Genomic DNA, 21,114 nt, shown 5'->3' on the forward strand with positions numbered 1-21,114 from the left:
TAACACAAGGTCCTTTACACAGGAAAATGCTGCAGAGGTGACACAGGCATGGCTCAAAACCAGGCACCAACCCCCTGTAGGACAGACAGCTCTGATCCTACCAGGCTGACCCACGATGCCGAGGGACAGTGACAGAATTTGACCACATCCAATTCTCTGAAATTAGTTCACATAGGCACCGATACAGATAATGTTTTCCTTTAATAGTGAAGGATTTTATAATGAAGCAGAAACATATAATGTATTCCATGCAACCAACCTCATTTATTGAAAAGTCCTAATTTTATTGCCTTGTTTAGTAACATGTTTGTTCAACAAACTAATCTTTTTCATGAAGCAAAGCACAACTTTTTCTTATAAATAGTATAAATTATTTTATTTACAGAAACTTGTTACAAAACAAATAGACTATATATTTATTTTTCTTTTAAATATCCAAAGTAATTTTTCTATCCCATGACATTTGTTCATGTACTATACAGCAGCCAACACAGAGTTCAGCTGATCAGATGCTCTTGATTATGTATACAAATTATCAAACTATTCACACATTTTACACAGGAGATTGCTTTTAGAACCAGGCTCAACACCGAGCAAGATGCTTCCAAGGCCTACATTCACATTGACATTATGTAGTGCTCATTTCAAAATTATCTTTAAAACGTAAAATATCTCGCACAAAAGGTAAAAATGATTATTTTCTGCTGAACAGTGAAACATTTAAGAATCTTTCTAAGCCCAATTCCCTCCTCCAGGACAGAATGAGTAAAAGACGAGAGATTCCTTGGCAAGAGAACTCTTACAGGAAGACAACTGCCTTAGAAATGTCATTTGGAAATCACATCTTTATTTTTTTCGTGGTTTTAAGAGGTACTTACTTGGGGTTTTTCGTTTGTTTTGGAACACCAACAACTTCGAACATTTCCTATATTATTTGATTAATGAATATTGCTCCCTCCCCTTCCCAAAATGAGACAGTTAAATAAACTGCTGGTTAAAACCATATTTCAAACTCTTGGCATTACACTAAATATGAGTCATCAATGGGATTGTTCCAACACAAGGTATTCGAATTAAAAGATTTTACAAAAGTTACCAGCATAATTTGCTTTCTTTTGTCAACCCATCTCACTAATTTCAGAAATATAGATATATGCATGTGTGCATATATATATATATATATACACACACACATATATTATATATAGGTGGAAAAAGCAAGCTCCGAAATTTCAACTGAACATTCAAGTCTTTTAAGGAGAAGCTGTCTAAACAGTCCAAGCTTAAAACTAGTAATATCAGGCACTTTCAGTTTTTCCGTTAGTTTAAACCACATGAGACCCACACGGATGCGCACGCACACACACGCACACCAACACTAAAAAAAGAGAAGCAGTGTGTCACTTAACTAAATGGATCTTCTGGGAATCAGGCAACTGATAAGCAATGCCATCTCAACCACGTGGGCTCCTGGGCAAGGATCCTTGGCGTGGATCCACTCCCAAGACAGGGAAAAGGGACACAGCTTTCACGAAACAGAGGCATCCCTTACGTTGCAAAGTAGGCATGTTAACTATTGGCTTGGCAGTGAACCACTTCAAATTATAAAAAGGTATTTGCTTTTTTTTTTTTAATTAATTAATAAATAAATACTAGATGATCTCAATTGTACCAAAACTGGATATAAGAAAAAAAGACCTGTGCAAAAATACATATTTAAATATGTACAATCAATTAACAAAATATGTCTTCTGAAATAGGGATACTTCAATATTTATAATAGAACAAGAAATTCCAAAATAAAGATACAAAAGTATGTTTTTTTTTCTTGTATAATTCTTTGTTCATCATTGCAGCAATTTTTTAGGTTAAGAAAACTGCAGGAGTCATAACGAGAAGTTGGAAAGACTATAAAAACTGTATCTCTTAAATTAATACCAAAATCTGTCTAGAAACAACCCAGCCACTGCAAATTCAATTTTGCAAGGAAAATTAATTTTAAGCTTCCTTAATTATTTACAGTACGAACTATGTGACAATAAAAGCTTCAGGAACAATGTTCTGCTTATAACCAAGATCTAAAACATAATATTTAGAGCAGGTCTATAAGGGCAGACAGAATTTATGCTCGGACTCTTTGCTCCCAGTGGCTCAAGCCCACTCAGTGCAGGTGGCTGCACACACTGGCTCTGTGGGAACAGCCATCAGGAATTCACTTTGCACACATCTGCACGCTACTGAAGGAGCACAAATTTGCCATTTTGCTTTCAGATCAACAGAACCTTAAAAACCAGAGGAGAGTTCAATCACAAACTCACCAGCGTCCAATCTTGCCGAATTTTTGTTTCCTTTACCTTTGTTTTCTACCAAGAGTCAAATTGCACTTGTGACTGATGCTATCCTGAAGTGGAAGCTCTGCCCCAGGGACTTCACCAGAGCATGGATTTCTCTCCAAACGTGCAGATTTAATACGCTTGGATTTCTCTTTGTGGCGTTTCGCTTTGGTTCCTTTTACGTTAAACCAATCGCAGTTCTAACAATCCTTTCAACAGGGCATCCTATTAAATACGAATCCTTTTGTTCCTGAAAAGTTGACTACTATTTTTTAAGTTTGCATAATAAGAGTCTCTAGTACATTGCTTTCTCAATGTGATCTTTTGTATCAATTCAAAGCTAAAGTGTCTGCATAGAGGCTTCTTGTTGTTTTGCTGTATAACAACGATTTCATAGGAAGTTCAGGAGAAACTGAAAGCATTGTTAGGTAAACAACTAAGCAACTGCTACTCAGAGTGGCTTTGGATTCCCTGATGTACTTACTACTTGCCACCAGAATGGGGAGAAGGCTGGGCTACGTGAACAGTTGGACAGGCTCAGATTGTCTCTTCTCAGCAATAGCTGGTGCCCCTTTAAGGCAGAAAAAAAAATCTTCTTGGTTAGGATTTCATCTTCCTTTGCTTTGCTCCCTTAATAAAAGTTTAGTCAGTTTTGAGCCTTTACCTGATGTTTAAAAACTTAATGAAAACATCCAGATGAGTAAAACCAGAACACAATGAGCCCTTTAGCAGAATTCATTTTTGAGGTGTTTTGAAGCAAGATAAAATACTTCATAAAAATTGGCTGGATTATACAAAACTGTAAAGCCCCCCGTGCTCATAAAGCCTGGGTGGGCCTGGGATGACTGTGACACACAAAGCTGTGCTTCACAGTGAACTCTGCTGTCAAATTGGCATTTATTCCAGAATTCTGACCAAAAAAAAAAAAAATCTTACTGAGTGGTGGAAGGCATCACACATCAACAATTTCATTACACAAACAAGGCAGAAAGAAACTGACTTTTATGGTTGTTATAAAATATTTAAACACTTTAAAAACTTAGTTTTAAAAGGGCTAATTTCATCAGCTGGAAGACAAATCCAGCCTAATTTCACCAATACAGTTACTTTTTTTAAAAAAACAAAGGCCTGTGGTATACAGTATAGGTCAATAAATACGTTCTTTGGGCATAGTTTTAGAGGTTATTTGCCTTTGTCTGTTGAATATTTTTTGAGTTTTTAAAGAACAAAATTAACTTTTCCTCCACAATCAAATCTCATTCAAAAGAATAAAAAATAGGTTTTGTATCACACAAATATGACATTTTTATACTTGTTTTCTGAGCAATGGCCTCAAACAAGTTTTTCTGGTTTTGTTGGGTTTGTTTTGTTTTAAACTCCTGATAGCTTCTTATCCCAAATTACCTGCAAAAGGCTGGGCAAAACAGACTATTTTTTTTGAATTGTGCTATTTTTTATATTCCATTAAAGGAACATTGCTATAAAAACACTAAAGCCATATTCCCTTCTTGAGGGCTTCTTTCCATTGTGCCTCACACATTTTTCCCCTTGCTGTGGGGTCCTCTCCATTGAGGGTGTCTGTCTGGTTAGCTATCACCTACAAAAGACACCATCAGTATAAAAATAAGTCCACAGTAACCTTTATTTCCCCCCAGAAAACATTCGTTTGCCCAGCCAAACTATGTCAAATAGTGGCAAGATGATGTACTCCTGTAAGGAAAATCTCACAGATTTGTAGCAAACAGTCCAGACCACTGTTAACACTGATAAGAGCAATTATGTGGCTGAACTTCATCCAGTGTCCATTTCTAGTATATTCGCTGCTACAGACATGGCTTCAGGGAAATTCCTTGTTTAAGTGACAGTCCAGTAGATTTCCACACCTGAGGACCATGGGAAGTCGGGAAAACTCAAGGCATCTTGGAGTCCAGAAATCCAGATGGAGGTTTTGCTTGTAGTGAAAACTGTCCAGTTTGTTTCTCACCGCGGTGCCTTCAGCTATCAGGGACGAGCCTTTGGCTTGGGGGCAGAAAAGAGAGAAGGAGCAGTGAGCCAGCCTGCCAGAGGCACTCAAAACAAACACATTTGGTGGCTAACAAAGGCATATTTGCAGGAAAATCTCAGGCACAAAGCAACCTCGATGACACAAGGTTGGCTTCTCTGAGACTTGACAATCCTCAACTAAACTTCTTAAAAGTTATAATGCACAATTTCCTTCCTTAACTCGCTCAAATTATACTTCTCCTTTACTTATATTGCACAGTTGAAATAGGAATTATTAGGTAAGTCAAAAAATAAATTCAGACATCTGAAGGCTTTGTTTTGGTTAAGTAAAAACACATAAAGGTGAAAATCTTCCTCTGTGGTTGAAACTGAAAATTAAGAAACCACTCAGAAAAAGCTCTTACTGACCCTCCTGGCTCTCCAGGTACACAGATTTCAGGTTTTTAGCAGCTGAGCAAACAAAGTTTCTTGGATTTTTAATCCTGAATGCACTACTTTTCCACTGAGATATTAAAAAAAAAAAAAGAAAATCCCAAACTAATTTTTAAAATGGGATCTTACATTCTCATGACATCTGCTTCCTTTATAGCATATTGGTTTGCCTTACCAACAAAAAAGGTTTATTATCTGATTTATAATATTTAATCTAATTATTACTAAGATGCTAGTCAATGACACCTTGAGATAATAGGCTTATTTTATCACACTATGACAGTTCTGTTATCAGCATCATTATGTTCCACTTTGCAGAATGTTTATTCCTGACACAGAAACAAGGAGTCAGGCTGAGGCACACAGCTCAGTTCCACAGCAGGCTGGCAAGATTCACTTCTACGATTGTGTTTTAAAAGTAAGAGGAATTAATTTCATCTGAAAGCAATCCACAGGCAACAGCATCTAAGGAACTTGAAATACCATATTTAAGGTTTCTTTCATAAAGTGTAGCCTTTTTTATTCAGAATGTTTAAAAAAGTCTTGCATAAATGTACTGTAAGAACACTCAAAATGAGCAGTGAACAAAGAGAAGAACTACCTTTTACTTGAGCAGGATCTGGAACTGGCTGCCTATTTAATACTAAAGAGAACCCATGTAATATAAGCACATGAGGAGCCATTCCATGCTGGCTTAGTTCAAGACAAAATTTCCTACCTGATGAAACAGAGAATTGTTCATCAGTCCTTGCGTCCCTGGGATTGCACCAGTGTGTTTTGCATGAACATTGTTCACCGATGTCAATTTGGCAACTTTGTTTGATTTGCTGCTGCTGCTGTTGATGCTGCTTGAACCAGGTGAGCACTTTCTTTTCTTTCCTATTAATTTGTCAAGGGAAGTATGTGAATGTGAAAAACTGCTGTGTGAATTTACAGTCAGCTCACTGGACTGATGAACAAAGGGCCCTAAGGAGAGCGTGGAGTCGCTGCTGTTCATCATCACACTCATTCTCTTTATGGATTCTGCAGGGCTCCCGGTCGGAGGACCCCTCCCTGATTGGTCATGTTTGAGGCTAACAGAGTTAGCTTTGCTAGTCATACAGTTGAGGCCAACGCTGTGGGACGAAGCTGTCACCGAGGGATGATAGGAGGTCCCAGAGTTTCCAGAGTTAACCACACAGTTTTTTCTAAAGGACTCTGTGGAATGAGAAGGTGCGAGCAGTGCGGAACTGTTTTTACGCTTCTTTCCTGAGCCGCCGCTGCTACTGACGCTGCCGGTGCTGTTACAGGTGCCACTGCCAGCAGAAGATTCCTTAGGTTTAAAAGATTTGCTGGATTTCATTTTCTGAGGTTTGCTGGGCATAGGTGAAGGTACAGAGGAAAGCACTGTAGGTGTTGAAGGGGATGAAGACACTTGTCTTGATTGCATACTGCACACAGGATCCACTGCGCCCAAAGCAGCGGGATTGGCATTTAGTGTCGTCCCGTGGGATGGTACCGATTTGTTGTTCAGAGACACACAGGAAGGAGAGACCAACGCTGGCGATGACATAACCGTGGTGGGCAAGAGGAACCCTGCTGCATTGACACTGTGCTGAGAAGCAGGCATCGAGTTTGTCCGATGCGGGGCATGGACTGATGCTGTGTTACTGGATGCTGGAGGAATTTTCCTGCAGGTGAACAGAAATACACAGATAAAACCCCACATAGCCACTGTTCCTCACACCAATACCCAGTCGAATAATACTACCTTAAAATGATCACATCTTGAGGTTGATTGATGCCACTAAATGATTTTATTTAATTGATAGTTAATTGTTGCAAAAAATGTAAAGCATAACCATCAACCTTTAGTCTGAACACACGATTACTGTTCTTTAACTAGAATCACAGGTTCCACATACTTCCACAAACACCAAGAAAAATAAGAACTCTCCCACTTCTACTCACTTCCACATCTGTGAATTAAGATGCTTCTCCAACATGAAGTCAAGTGCACATCGAATATGGTTCCACCGCTTGTCAAACACGTAATAACCTCTTCCAATTTGCTGACTACCAAATGTGCAAAACTGAAAAGACATGATTTTTATTGGCGTTTTCTACTCTCAATGACAATTCTCTGAATAACAATTTGCTTATAAAAATATGCTTTTAGATGTTTAAGTAGAGAATAATAAAATATATAAATTAGAGTTTTTATGTCTATGGCTTAACAACTATTTTGGCCTTGGTATATTGAGATAATTCTCAATATACCAAGGTATATTGAGATAATTCTCTTCTGATACTCCCATACTTATGATTAATAGAAAAAGTCAAAGTTGAATTCCTCTGATTAAACAGAGAAGTTTAGCAGTATTTCTGTTTATGTATAAACATTACACATACACACGCATATCTATGTAACACCTACTTCTGAAGACCAACCAGCTATATGCTTGTACCCTGTTTTTTAAAAAAAGGATATAATTTGACATCCAGGTTAGGCAATAATTTTGCTTTTAGTTAGACTAACTAGCTTTTTTCAAGATCTAAATATTAAAATACCTTACCGCTACCTTTAATGTGACGTTGGTAACTTGAGCAAAAATGTGTGTGGGTGTGGAGAGGGCAGTCCAATAAGAAAATTGTACCAAAAAGACACTGTTTACATGTCCTTATTCCAAAACCACAGCCCTTTAGAGCAGTTACCAATTTCATCTTTAGTATTCTGGCATTTTGGTTTCTTTTGGATTGGGGAAGTGAGCTATGAACACATTTTTTTTGGCATGTTTATTTTGTAACTAGTTAAACCTTCACCGCCTACTAGGCCACAAAATAATTCTCTCAAAATATAGCAACAACAAAAAAAAATAAAATCACATACCCCACAGAAAGCCACCCATAAAACCCCAAAGTAACTTGTTTACAGTTAGAGCCAGGGAGAGACTGAGGTTAACTTTGAAAACGTACAGCGGCTGGTTGAGGATGATGACCTGAATAATGACAATCCAGTTTTTCAACAGGCTCTTCTTTTTCATCACATTCTCCCTCATCACTGGATAACCGAGATGCTGGCTCAGCTGCAGGCAAGGGAGGGTGAGGGGACTCGTGGACAGAAGGAGACTCGCTGGGGGCATTTCCACTGTGCTGGGCTGGACAGCCTGGAGGCCTGGGCAAAGCAAGCAGTAACCAGGTGTTATTGAACCAAGTCTAGCTAAAAATTCTGCCATTTAAGCACTTACTCTAACTGAGAGAAAGAAATCTACATTAACAGATTCCTGGTGTTGTCCATAGTTGTGTAGCCTGCAGAGGGGAAGGACAGGGTATGGTGGTACCCCTGGGAAATCAGCATTGCCCAATTGTTGCTGAACTGCTTCCATTGATGCAAGTCAGCTTTTGCTACTTCAAATACCAACCCCTCCTCACCAGGAGTTACCCTCAGCAGGTAATTGCTAATTGCAGACAGGCACCAGGCCTGGAGCAAACACACTGCCCCAGACAACAGATCTGTATCACTCCCTCAAAATCCACCTCATCAAGCTCACAGTATTCATTCCACAGCACTGCATCTGCAGATTTTCCTTACCTTGGAAGACTGGGGGGGTGAGGTTTGGGTTTATTAGGTAATAAAGGCTTTGATTCTGTAAGAGTAACTCCATGAGAATTTTGGTGCAGCTCCTGGGAAGTTTTAGTAGGTGAGGGATGTGGTTCCCTGAGAGGGGGCATCTGCTGATGATGATCCGAATGTCGAAGAAGTTCCTTTTCCCTGGTTTTGCTTTTGTGCTCAGCTAATAACACATCAAATCTTTTTCTTCGACCCTGTACAGCCCTCCGCTGGGTTAAGGAATGTGTCTGCAGAACCAGGAATAAATCATTAATCCCAGGCTATAACATTTGTGGAAGTCAAACACTCAAAACACGTGTCTGGAGCTCCAAAACAGAGAAAATCATCACACTCCTGGTTTAATAAACAGATGGAAATATGACTTAGAAAACAAACTTTAAAACTGCTGGGTGCATGATTAGATCCCTGTCTAATAGAGAGTAACACAACCAGCAATTCAGTAAGAGGCTTCTTTCAAACTTCTTAATAAAAACCAAACTGCCAAATTTTTAATAAATTTACAACTAGAACTAAAAACCTTTTTTTACATTGATATTTCAATTGCCAACTCCTGCAAAACCAGAAAGAGAAAATATTTACCTTCTCTTACGAAAATATTCAACACGATAATGTTTAAAAATCAGACTTCTAATGGGAGAACTGAAAATATTTACAAAAGTACTTTGCTGCCTTCTTACATACTAATATATTCCTTGAAAACTAATGTAATCAAAAAGATATTAAGGAATTCAAAACAACCAGCAGCATCCAGAGTCAGTCAGGACTCAAAGTTCTTTGAGTATCCTGAACACTACACACAGTAAGATGTGGATGTGCATAAATGGCACAAATTCTAAGTAAGGTGAAGTAAATGGAAGCTACTTTTCTGAATTGCTCAAGTCACACACAATACCTTCTTAATATGGCACAAAGGGTTTGATTTGGTTCATTTTAGTAGGTAAAAATTTTTGTCACATAATTCAGACACAAATAGCAATTCCAAAAATTTTTTCATAAGTAGGTATATAGTAAGGAATTACTGAGAAATGTTTTTACTTCCTCTTTTTCACTTTTGATTTGACTGTTTCTCTTGTAAAATCTTGCAGCTTTTCCCTCCTCTATTAGTGAAACAATTTCCTCCCCTCTGTAATTCCAAAAGGGCAATGTGTTCAAGTTCAGTTCCTCTGGGGCATTAGTGCCAGCTCCACTTACCTTTGTTCTGTAGGTGGTTTATTTACCAGACGCTTCCCAAACTGAGGGTAGAGCTGCTTTGCAGAAAAGCAGCAAAATATTGCACAAGTGCAGGGGATCTGAATTTTTGGTTCCTTGGGACAAAGTGGCAGCCCTCTGTCACCCAGGATTTTGGAGCCAGAGGATATATTTTGTCTGACTGAAAGATTTTACGGATTGTTTCATTTAGAGTTTGACTTCTAGGCGTGCTCCATGGCTCTTTCAGGAGCTGGCTGCAGCATTAGCATTTACACAAATTCCTACCAAGTACCTGCTGCAGACTCTGCTGGGGAAGAGGAGGGAGTGTGAAAGGGGAAGAGCTTGAATTATTTAAATCTTGCATAAACAATATTTTCAATGCTTATAAGGAATTTTAAAATTCATGATCTACAACCTGAAGGTTACCCCCAAAGAGAGGAACATGTTGGCTCCCTGCTACCTACATGTGGAGTAACACATTTTGTCCCATGTCAACATCCATGTTTAAAGGGTTTACACAAAAATACAATTCTCCAGGTTACTTTAAGAAACACTTTTTGAATAAATAATTAACTGAACTTCAAAACCAATTTCTTTTTGGTTCTGAGAAACATGTTTTTAGAGGTACCAATTAGAGTGGTAATTACTGACAGCAAACATTTTCCAGTGTTCTCCATTCTCCATCACATTCCTCAGGACATTGAATAAAATTGAATAAAAACTTCAGATAATCTTACTCTGATTCAGATATCCTACCTTGCATGTTAAAGACCTAGTACAAGGTTTCCTGGTTTCCACATCAATGACACCACAGTATATATCAGGATCAAATTCTCTCTCTGTCAAAGACACACAGTATTGAAAAGTTATCAAAAGACATTTTGAAATACACTTAGTTTCATTATAAAAATTAACCATCTTTTCAAATATGACACAGGCAAATGTACAAATAAAAATGCACAATAAAATTGTACAAATGAATTTTTCCACACTCTCAGCAGGGTTATGGTGTGCTGAAATACAGACCTCAAGTCTACAAACACCTGTAAGTGACCCCAAAGGAGGGTTCGGAAAAAAGGAGGTTTTTGAAAGGAAAAGCCACATTTCAAGGTGTTTGCAACCTATAAGTGTCTGTCAAATTATAGATCTAAATTATAATATAAAAACCCTTACTACAAGTTACAGTATTTCATTTACTTCTGAAACTTATTTCTATATATGCATTTCTCTAGATACACTACTAAGAGAAATATAGTCAATAATAAATAAAAATAATTACCTGACAATCTTTTATGTAAAAATTTCCTATTATTTGTATTTTCTTCAGGTTTCTTTTCCAAAAATGGAGGCACAGAGAGAAGACCTTTACCATTCAGTATCTGTCCAGGGGAAGGCAAGGGTGGCTTTGGTATTGAGGGACAATTAAGGCCAGTCTTTATTGAGGAACTCACAGTAGTAGAACAAGTTGGACCAACAGCAGCTTTCAGTTGGGCACCATCTATCTTTGGATGAATCTTTTCCACTTTGACAGATGGAGTCATACTGTTATTTATGAAAAACAAAGGGAGAAAAATTGAAAAACAGTACTTAAAATATGTTATCATTCAACAATACTCTGATCTATTCCCTATATAAATGTAGGCCTTCCTCCTATTATCGTCTTAATTTTCACATCTTTTATGATGTTCATAATCTCTTCTGTCCTCCTTTCCCCCATTTCCCTGACATTTTAGAGTGTCCAGGGACTTCAGAAACCATTATTTGAATTCATGGACAGAGAATATCACCAAAGCAACTGCAATGGACCCATTTCAGTGAGAAATGCACCATTCTGTGGCAGTAAATTTTATCAGCAGAGCTGTTATCTCACATATGCAGGTCAAAAATCACCTGAATCAGAGCTAAAACTCCCTTATGATCAAAGTATGCAGATTACATCAAAGAATTAGGAGCCTGTAGTAAAATGACCTTTATTCGTGGTGATTTAAGATGCAGCTTGGCAAGAGTTCTTCTTCTACACAGTTATGAACGTTATCTATAATCTTTGACTAGGTTGCAGGAATAGATCTGGAGGAGTTAAAAGTTATTATCTCTTAAACCAAAAACCCTCTGAAACAGAAGGAAACTCTTTTGATACAGCAGCATCTATGCAAGTAATACCATTTAATTCTCTGTCAAAAGGCATACTCACATTTTGTCATGGGGAACTTTGCTGTGCTGTACCGAATGCATTAACCTGTTGTTTCCGCTGATCTGCAGCTTGTCTTTGGGTGATTTCAACAACTTGGAATTTGATGATGATGCACTAGTACCTCCACTGGATGAACGATTGCTCCCACTTCCACTGCTACCTTTGTTTTTTGAAGGGAAAGATGAAATGAGGGAAAATACTGAAGAGGAGGGAGGAGTCAAAGGCGGCTTGCTGGAGGAGCTGTGTCTTCTTTCTGAAAGAGTGAAAAGGGGTTTTAAGCTCCCATACAGAAAGAATTTGTAAACGCTTCATTTTGTCATTTACTCCATTAACATTTTTCCTTTATTGGCTTGGGAGGTCCCCTGCCACACACAGAGCATAGAGGATTCAAGCCTCTCTGTAATCCATGAGGTTCCACTCAATGCTGGTCTCCAGAGGGTTACCAGAGTCTCTTTAAGCTTAGGGACTTAGATTCCTCTGCCACTAAAACTTAGCTCTCCCTCCATCTCAAACAAAAAGCAAGGGACCTCAGACACATGAAAGCCAAGAGACCATCCTCAGGCCAGGCAAGCTTAAATATCATATTGCCTCAAAGGATAAGAATTATCTGTAATTATGTGTGCTAATCGTCAAAATGATATTGAATCCAACATTTTCACTTTTACTTCCTGACAAATTTTTGGTATGATCCACTACACCTTCAGTATGGAATAATTCTGAGCTCAAATATTGATCTACATTGGGGTTTTTGAGCATTACTGTTTTTGTTTGATTGGCTTTTTCCCTCTTGTTTCTATTTAGCAGCAACATCAAAAGCAGCAACAGATATTCTTTTACAAAAACCTAAATATTTGAATTTAGAGTGGTCCGATTCTGTCACTGAACATGTTATTTAATTAACATGAAACCATGAACACTTCCATGTTGCTAACACCACTTCAGGTAAAATAGAATCTAGTGTAAAGGTAGTTCTTCAGAACCATGAATTCTCCAAACACCTGGCAGTTCCAACTCTGCCTACACAGACACATTGATGGATTGTATGCTCACTGATACTTGGGACACCTGTAATTCCTCCACGATCTGTGTAATCAACACCTGCTTGAGAGACACTTCTGGCAATCAAGTAAACACAAACCACAGATCTAAGAGACATCAGACAGAGGTCTGTCAGGGGAGTGGAAAGGCAGTGGTGACACCTCTTTCGCAGCCAAGTATTGTTAAAGGTGCCCAAATCCAGCACCAATCAATCTCAGGATCACCTTACAGATTTTGAACTGTGGAAGCAGCAGGCTACTCATGGAGTTACAGCCAAGAGTGACAGCCAAGTGCAGTGCAACCTGTGCAGAAGCCTGTAACACTCTGGGAAATGTAAATCAGTACATCTGTGTTCTGCTTATGTGACCTCTTTCTGCCAGTCTTAAATAGGGCAAATGACTTGTCACTCAAGTGACGGCCAAACACCATTTGAAATGTGTTCATTAGTTCAGAAAAATTAAAATAATGAACAAATATAGAGCTTAGACTAAGAAATAAACTGAACCAACTCCTGGGTGTTTCTCTGTTTAACTGCAAAAATGGGTGCAAACCACCTAGGAAACCTACTGAAAAATTTTGCAGAATAGTCATCACTTCTGGATGGGTAATTACCAAAAAGCTGTGAAGTCAAGTGTGAAATGCTCAACCAAAATACTGAACAAATACAGTAACTTATCACCCACCTCAAGGAACAACTGCTTTAAAATTGTAGTATTTAAAACAATTAGTTATCAAAATAATCCACTTAGTTTTCTAGAACCAGCTGCCACTGAAGAGTCTGTAAATGAAATACTTTAGCATATTTATGTTCAAGTAAATGCCTGTGCTTCTAACATGATGCACTGCTTATTGCCAAATGGCTTTTTATAGCAATGGCAAGAATCCCTGAGCAGCTCTGTTAAGTTACTATTTGAGGGCCATTTAGTTCAGTGATGCTACACCCTGTGAGATCATGAGAAACACTGCTCAATGCTCTTCCACATTCTGTATATTTAGAAAATTCAAAATCCAAGTGCTTACCACAGTTACAAATAATCTCTAACAAGATAGTGGATGACTAATGAAATCCTTGGGAGTTTGTTATGATGACTTTAGCTTTTTGAAGGAAGTGAGAGTGTTACTTTCTTGAAAAAAAACCTAGCAGATAAAAAGAAAAAGGGGCTAGAATAAAACTGAGAACCTCCTTGTGTTCCACCATTAGGAAGAAATTAGACAAAATAGTAATCTCAGCTATTAATTTGGATGATAGGAACACTTCTATTTTGGCAACTTTAACTCGCACTGTTCTGGCACCAAACTGAGATGCTACTGCTATTTGCACGAATGCTTAATAGCACCAGGCTCAGCCAAGTGAGTTTAATATAAAGTGTTTTAAACTGGTGATGATAAAAAAATTATCTAAGAGAACTAAGGCTAACGGCTGATCACACACCAAGGTTCCAGTCTACCTATCAGAGAAGATTTCCATACACAGACATGCACCCCCAGGAAAAAAAAAAAAAATAAAATAAAAAATCAAAAGAGCTTTTTCTAGAATTCTGGGACAACTTCTGAAAGAGATATTGTAACATTGCAGGGCTGTGAAATCTTCACTTACCACTTCTGTGCATAATCACGACTTGTGTTGTCTATCAACAAAACAAGAAGAATTTTCAGCTCATTTTTCATAACCTGCCTGGACCTGTTTTTTTGCTGTACAAGTTGACGTAGGGCTGCTACTACAATCTGCTTATATTTCATATTTCAGTCTTTTTATAAAATTCATGGTTTCAAGTGAAATCTGCTTGAGATCTGTTTTGCAAAGGTGAAGAGCACAGAAGTCTCATCTTAATAGAGAAAGCTAATATTTCTGAAACCAGATGTGTTAAGCATGGCATATTTGATCTAATGAATATAGTTATTGACAGACTGACACAGTCTTTTACTGGAAAAATTATTACACAAACTGTCACTGAATAATCAAGACCACCATGCTTTTTATGCTAAGCATATTATAATAATAAATTCTACTAATCTTCTGCCAATTTAACATAGTTCCCATTTGTCATTAATTCTGACTCAGCCTGAAAACATTAAAAAAATATAACTATCTCCAGGTGTTCAGTTTTCAAATTTTAAAAGTTGGCACTCATATCCTTTCCCTTCACATAACTCTTGAGAGGAAAACTATTTTTTAATGTCATGATTGCTTATGCAACATATTAAAGTGATAGTTCAAATTCTGCACCTGTGTATCACGATTCTAAACTCTAAAATTTAGGGGAAGGATGGGTTTTATTGTTGTTTGAGTTTTTCTGCGGGTTTTTTATTGATTTGTTTTGCTTTTTAAATCTCATAAAAATTTAAGTTTGGGCTTTGGACAAAGAACCAGAAATTCTTCCTTGAGGCCACAGCACCGGGACAAATCTGATCTAAAATGAAAGCTGCATTCAACACTAAACTACCACATAAACTCCTCCCTAAATATCTTTGAATTTATATAACAGGTTTGTGAAACTATGGAGAAGGACTGGACAGAGTTAAAAAGCTGTGAAAAGAGATGACATTCCAGCAAAGGATGTCTCTGCTCCATGACCAGACAACTGTTAACTATCAGGTTGGAAAAACACAGCATCTCTGTGCTATAGCTGAGCAAGAATTATATATGCATCATGCCAGAGGACTTCCTGATTAAATAGATATTGATAATATAAATCTCTTCCAGGGCTTAAAAAAAGCTTCACCTGGCCCTTAGTGTGGCTGCCAATTTTCCTGAGTTTAAAAATCCTGTTTTCCATTCTGTATTTCCTACTAAACGTGCAATAATCTCTGACAAAATACAAAAAAGTAACCTGGAAGGGGCAAAAAATAAAAGAAGGAAAAAAAAAACCCAAGAGAAAGCTTCTCACCATGTTTGGCTACTACTGCTTATTCTTCTATCAATGAGTAAACCCTTGGACTTGCTGTGATTCAGAACTTATTGCTATATTAAAAGAAGATACCCTTTTTTAGAAAAAAAAAACCCATTTGATTTTTCATAACATGCTACTTTCTTTGCTGCATGCTTGCAAAGAAAAAAAAAAAAAAGAAAAAAATTATTTAAGAGCAGCAATACTCTTAAACCTTTTCAAAACATTCCTCCCAGGTCTACACTTATTCCCCAAAATCTAGGAAATGTTTTGTGCTGTTCATTCTCTCTGGGCATCAATTAATAGCTTTGGGCAGCAAATACAAGATGTACAGATCAAGTTTCATAAACCCATTTTTTTAATACCAGCTCCTTATGTAAGTACTGGGCAAAAAGTCAAAGTGCCCTGTGTCAGTGCTGGTACAGCCATGGTAAAAATGAAGCACACCCAGGAGAACACACTCCAGATTAGTTCAGTCAGACACGTTGTAACTTCAGGGAACATTCAGAAAAAGATTTAACACAGGTTAAGTGTATTGTGCAGAGTAAGTGTAAAAGTATGGCTCTTAGTAAGTGTAAGAGTATGGCTCAGACTATACAATTAGATGTATATATTGAAACAAAGCATAAAAACCCCTTTATGCTTAAGCAATTATTTAATATGTCTGTATGTCTGTATCACAAAAAGTATAAGCATGTTAACAGTGAAACTTAAAGCAAACTTGTCCTTTTCTCCATTACACTGAGCAACTGTGTGACTTGTCATTTGAGAAATTAAGACAAGCATATTAAAACAAACATCTTTTACCGGAGGATAAAAAAATTATTTTCTCCCAGTAAGAGTATTCCATTACTAGAGTAACTGTGAAGAGCTAATTGACTTGGTCTTCTCATTTTTCCAGGAAGATCAGACCCATGACATGACAGCAGAGCACAGACACTGCTGTGGAAGGGCACCTCAACATAGCTCCAGATTTTACTTGGCAAGCAACTAAAATCCCTTTTGCAGCTCTAGCCCACCATCACTCTGATCTCACCATGACAAAGAAAAAAGAAAAAAAAATTAGGTCCATGAGGATTTTGCAGGAGAAACCAGGAGATAAAACAATCATGGGCATAGCAGGCAAATTACTCTTCCTTTGCTGCCACCCTGGCAGGGTGCAGCTGCTTGGTCTGTGCAGGAGCTTGATCTGCTGCTCACTCACTTATTGCTGCTTCATTATCCTGCTCTAATCACGGGACCTAGATACCAAGGATTCTGCCTTAATCTTCCACTGATGTCCCTTTAATCATCCCATCAGTTCTGTGCGCACTGTAAGTCAGGATGAGGTCACTCCATCTTCAGTTGTGTGGTGTTTGACCTTACACCTTTAGCTGAACAGAGAGCAGCTCAACAAAGTCATCTTCACTTCAGCAAGAAGGCCACAGAATAGAATATTTACGAAGCCCAAGTGACCAGCATGACAGACCACTGAGACCTGATGGGCACCAGTGCAATCTGTCATGTCCTGTGATGCTTTTTCTTACTGTTTCATAAAAAAAAACCAACAGCTGCTTTGCATCTGGCAGCTGATATTATTGTTTATCACTCAGTGTTAGCAAAACCATGAAAATAAGCCAATTGATAGTCACATATGCTTGTGGCACTAAGAAACAGCCATATATAATATCTTTTACACAGACAATGGCCAAGCAATACTGACGCAACCTGATGTCTTGCACCTCGCTTGAAAAATATTTAGCACAGTAAGTTTATAGTTTTCGTAGACATTTATTTTGGACAACTGAGATCCACTCACAAGTGACCACTGTGCAAAATATGTTAGATAAAGGTGTGTTACATCATGTAGGGTCAGTTTTGTTGCTACTATTGAAGAAAAGAGACAGAAAAGTGGAAAATGATCATCCTCATTAGTAAGACTCTGAATGCTAACTTCAATACTTTGAAATATTTCAAAAATGAGATAATTCTGTAACTATAATTTAGAATGAATTATGCTTTTTATGGTATAACTACAGCATAGCCAGGATGGGTTTTAAATCTCTAGCAGCACACATTGCCTGGGCAGGAATGCCATTTCCTCTATGGTAGCTGCTGTAGAACACCCACTCAGATCAGTAAAACTCTTGAGAACAATGTGGGAAAACTGATAGAGGCAGGACACTAAATTATTCATGGAGCAGAACCACAAGCAAAATATGGAGCCAGGGAGACCAAGTGAGGATGTCTCCCCTCATCACCCAGAGAAGGATGTTCACCCCATCCTTCTCTTTGCCCAGGTAAACACAAAAGTCAGGGGTTTAACGTCTCAAAAAGACTGTGGCCTAACATCTAAGCTCAAACTTCTGGTACAGCTCCCCAGTGAACTTGCCGAGAGGTGTGGTCAGTAACTGTCTTGTAAATCTGTTAGGCACTGAAATATAAATATGGCAAAGTTATCGTGGAAGGACAGTAGAGTGTCTTAGATGGTAATCGGGCCATGGGGAGATTATAACATCCACATTAGGAGCACTAATCTCTGTGTAGACTGTTGATGACATGACAATACCTGCACTGTCTGATTAAAAGGCAGGTATTGAATAAGTTATTCTTTTGCTATTAAAAAAAATAATTCTTATTTGAAATAAATTTCAGAAGAGCCACAGTGATGATAAACAAGAGCATCAAACAGACAAGGGTAAGCAGTACAGATCAGCAGTGCCTCAAGATGCAGAATGGGTCAGCTTTCTCAAAAATAGAAGACAAGAATTCTCAAGCTCTTGTATGCTTACCCCAAATGACATTAAAGAAAAGCTTCAGTTTTTCAAAAAGAATATAAAACAAATTCAAAATAAATACCACACCCCAACAGTATTCCAAAGTTTTTATTAAACTTTGGTAAACAGAAGATTAATAAAGAAAGGTGTGTTGAAAGATTCAAATAAAGAATTAAGGGAAGAACCACCACCTAATTTCTGCTTTTCTGTCTCTCTGCCCATTCTTTACCCAGAAATTAGGTTTACATCTTTAAACACCATGTTCTTCCTCTTCAGCATCAACAGTGTTCCTTAGAAGACCTTATCACATAATATAACACTGTGTTGTGACTTCAGATGAGCTCCCTTATCCAAATGCATGCCTGGCTTTCATCTTCCTATTGCTTCCACTCAACTCAGACTGGGAATATTAATGTTTTCCCCTGTAGCTATTTCTTTACATGTAGCAAACTGTAATTATTGTATGTTGACTACCAGACTCAGTTCTGCTACAAAAAAACCCCAAAATGCTGACAATGAAAACTTGCTTAAAAGCTTTTAGCAAATCAAAATACAAAGGGTTACAGGTTAACTCATAAAGGTCTGAAGATGGGTGTAAAAGAAAGGCCTTGAAATGGAAAGCTCTCCACAGAAAAGAGATCAAGAAAAGTGCAATTGACTTTGTTTTGAGCATGGAAATAAGAGGAAATATCACAGGGTATGCAAGAAAATAGTGATGTCAGCTAAGGAAATCACGTTCTTTGATTTTGTCATTAAGAAACTAGAGGAGAAGAAAAGACACTGAGCACAAATATTTTTCTTATGTACTGTTAGATGACTAACTAGTGACATCCACTGCCATGATACACAAGAGCTTTGTAAGATTAAAAAATAAAATATAAACATGTACATGGCTATTTGAACTGGCCAGCTACAAAGCCCCTCTCTGCTCATGGCAGAGTTCAGGAAGCACTGACTGATGGAACTGAGGAGAGAGCTTCCAGAGCTCTCTCTGATGTCACACCTGTGTCTCACCTGTCTCCACACATGCAATTCCTCACATTATTTTACACCAATTTAACATTTTTAGGTATTAGTAAGTTTTGAAGGATAAAAAATGGTAATTGCTGCTTATTTCATTAACACCGGTCAATCACAATTGGCATAAAACAACTGTTCTCATGTTTAAAAACACTGACCATGTTAACTATACACTAATTAAAAATTTACTGCAGCAGAATCTCAGGGAAATCACTAATACAGTCAAACGAGGGCACAGACTTACTGTGCCTGCACAGTAATGTCTTTCAAATTAAATATTACCAGCCTTTTCACACTTCCTTTTGAAAGAATGGAGCAATGCTGTAATTAGGATGTGCTAACTAAAATGTTTGTGCAGTTTAACCTTTTAAATGAAAAACATGACTGCACTTGACACATGCAGGCTGTGCCTGTGTTTCCCATTTCCTCCAGCGCTGAGATGGAACAGCACAGACCATCCTGCCCACAGCCAGCCATCCGCAGAGCTGTAACAGCAATGTGTTTGCCCTCTGATTTATAAATTACACGGGTGACCACGCGCAGAAAAACAAGCTAAAATGAACGCGCTCTTAATGGTTTCTTTAATTAACATTTTGATTAACAGCTGCCAATTTATCTAAGGGCCTGACAGGACTGCAATCAGCTCTCTATGGTTTGACTGCTATTTTCTCTCTTGCAGTCTCCCCATCTGAGCTGCGGCTTTTGGGGATTTTCAGTTTCTGCAGGGAAACAACTCAAAGCAGCGTCCAGCCCTGTCGGGCAGTGGCTCTGCCAGGCCTGCAGCTCTGGAGGATCAGAGCTGCTCGGCTTGTCCCTGTCCGTGGCCAGCTTGCTGCCTGCCTGCTTCTGGAGCAGTGCCAGACGGCTCCGGTGACATTTCAGAAGGGCTCACGGGGCTGCTGGCAGCGCTTAATCCCTGGCTGTGGGATTATCCACGGCACACAGCTTGCCCAGGCCCACGGCCATGGCCACTGCAGCTGCAGGCTGGCCTGGGGGACCATGTGGCCAACAGCTGCCCCCAGCTGCCTTGGCTTCACCCACAAACCTGCTGCCAGCACAGGGTGGCATCGGCACCGGTCACACACAGCCATGGCGCCAGTGGATGCTCCTGTGACTTCCACGGAGTGTGCCAGTGGCTCCAGGACAATTCCCCCAGCAAATGTTCATGCCACCAGCCACCCCACACTGGGCTGAAATCACCCAGCCTGGGGCACCCAGAGCTACAGCTCCCTGGGCTGAAATCACCCAGCCTGGGGTAACTACCATCCCCAGAGCTACAGCTCCCTGGGCTGAAATCACCCAGCCTGGGGTACCCAGAGCTACAGTTCCCTGGGCTGCAGGTGGCCTGAGGGACACAGCCCCTGCCACCCCAGCAGAGCACCATTAGACACTCGTGCTGTGCTTTTCCAGCAGCAAAAATTTACTCCAGTATTTACTGTCCTGAACATCCACATGGGTCTCCACATCCTAAGTTTCCAGGCTCTGAGGTCTGACTGTCAAGGTCTGATTTCCAAACAAAGCCAGCACATGGACAATAAAAGCTAATTTTTACCAAAGGAATTATTTCTGGACCATTTCCTAAGTAATCGCTTATAAAAATTACAGCATATTTACTGACAAAAGGAATAGGAAAAAACGATTTATGGCTTTTGCT

The 21,114-nt window shown here is 38.7% G+C and overlaps 1 protein-coding gene across 3 annotated transcripts in view; it reads right to left on the reverse strand.

Moving 5' to 3' along the window:
- Window positions 1-244: 244 nt before the first annotated feature.
- The window catches only part of ATXN7 (ataxin 7), an 84,707-nt gene continuing 63,837 nt past the window's right edge, over window positions 245-21,114 (reverse strand). For all 3 annotated transcript variants that reach the window (XM_085072388.1, XM_085072389.1, XM_085072387.1), the window contains 8 exons: window positions 11,759-12,011; window positions 10,847-11,109; window positions 10,324-10,406; window positions 8,341-8,606; window positions 7,725-7,923; window positions 6,720-6,841; window positions 5,488-6,439; window positions 245-4,352 (listed from right to left, as the gene is read on the reverse strand). In XM_085072388.1, the coding sequence (XP_084928514.1) occupies window positions 4,335-4,352; window positions 5,488-6,439; window positions 6,720-6,841; window positions 7,725-7,923; window positions 8,341-8,606; window positions 10,324-10,406; window positions 10,847-11,109; window positions 11,759-12,011 (2,156 nt within the window). In that variant the 3' untranslated portion in view covers window positions 245-4,334. The remainder of the gene's footprint in view (window positions 4,353-5,487; window positions 6,440-6,719; window positions 6,842-7,724; window positions 7,924-8,340; window positions 8,607-10,323; window positions 10,407-10,846; window positions 11,110-11,758; window positions 12,012-21,114) is intronic.

This window comes from Lichenostomus cassidix, chromosome 12 (assembly GCF_008360975.1).
Source record: "Lichenostomus cassidix isolate B80296 chromosome 12, HeHo_3.0, whole genome shotgun sequence".
Classification (NCBI taxonomy): Eukaryota; Metazoa; Chordata; class Aves; order Passeriformes; family Meliphagidae; genus Lichenostomus; species Lichenostomus cassidix.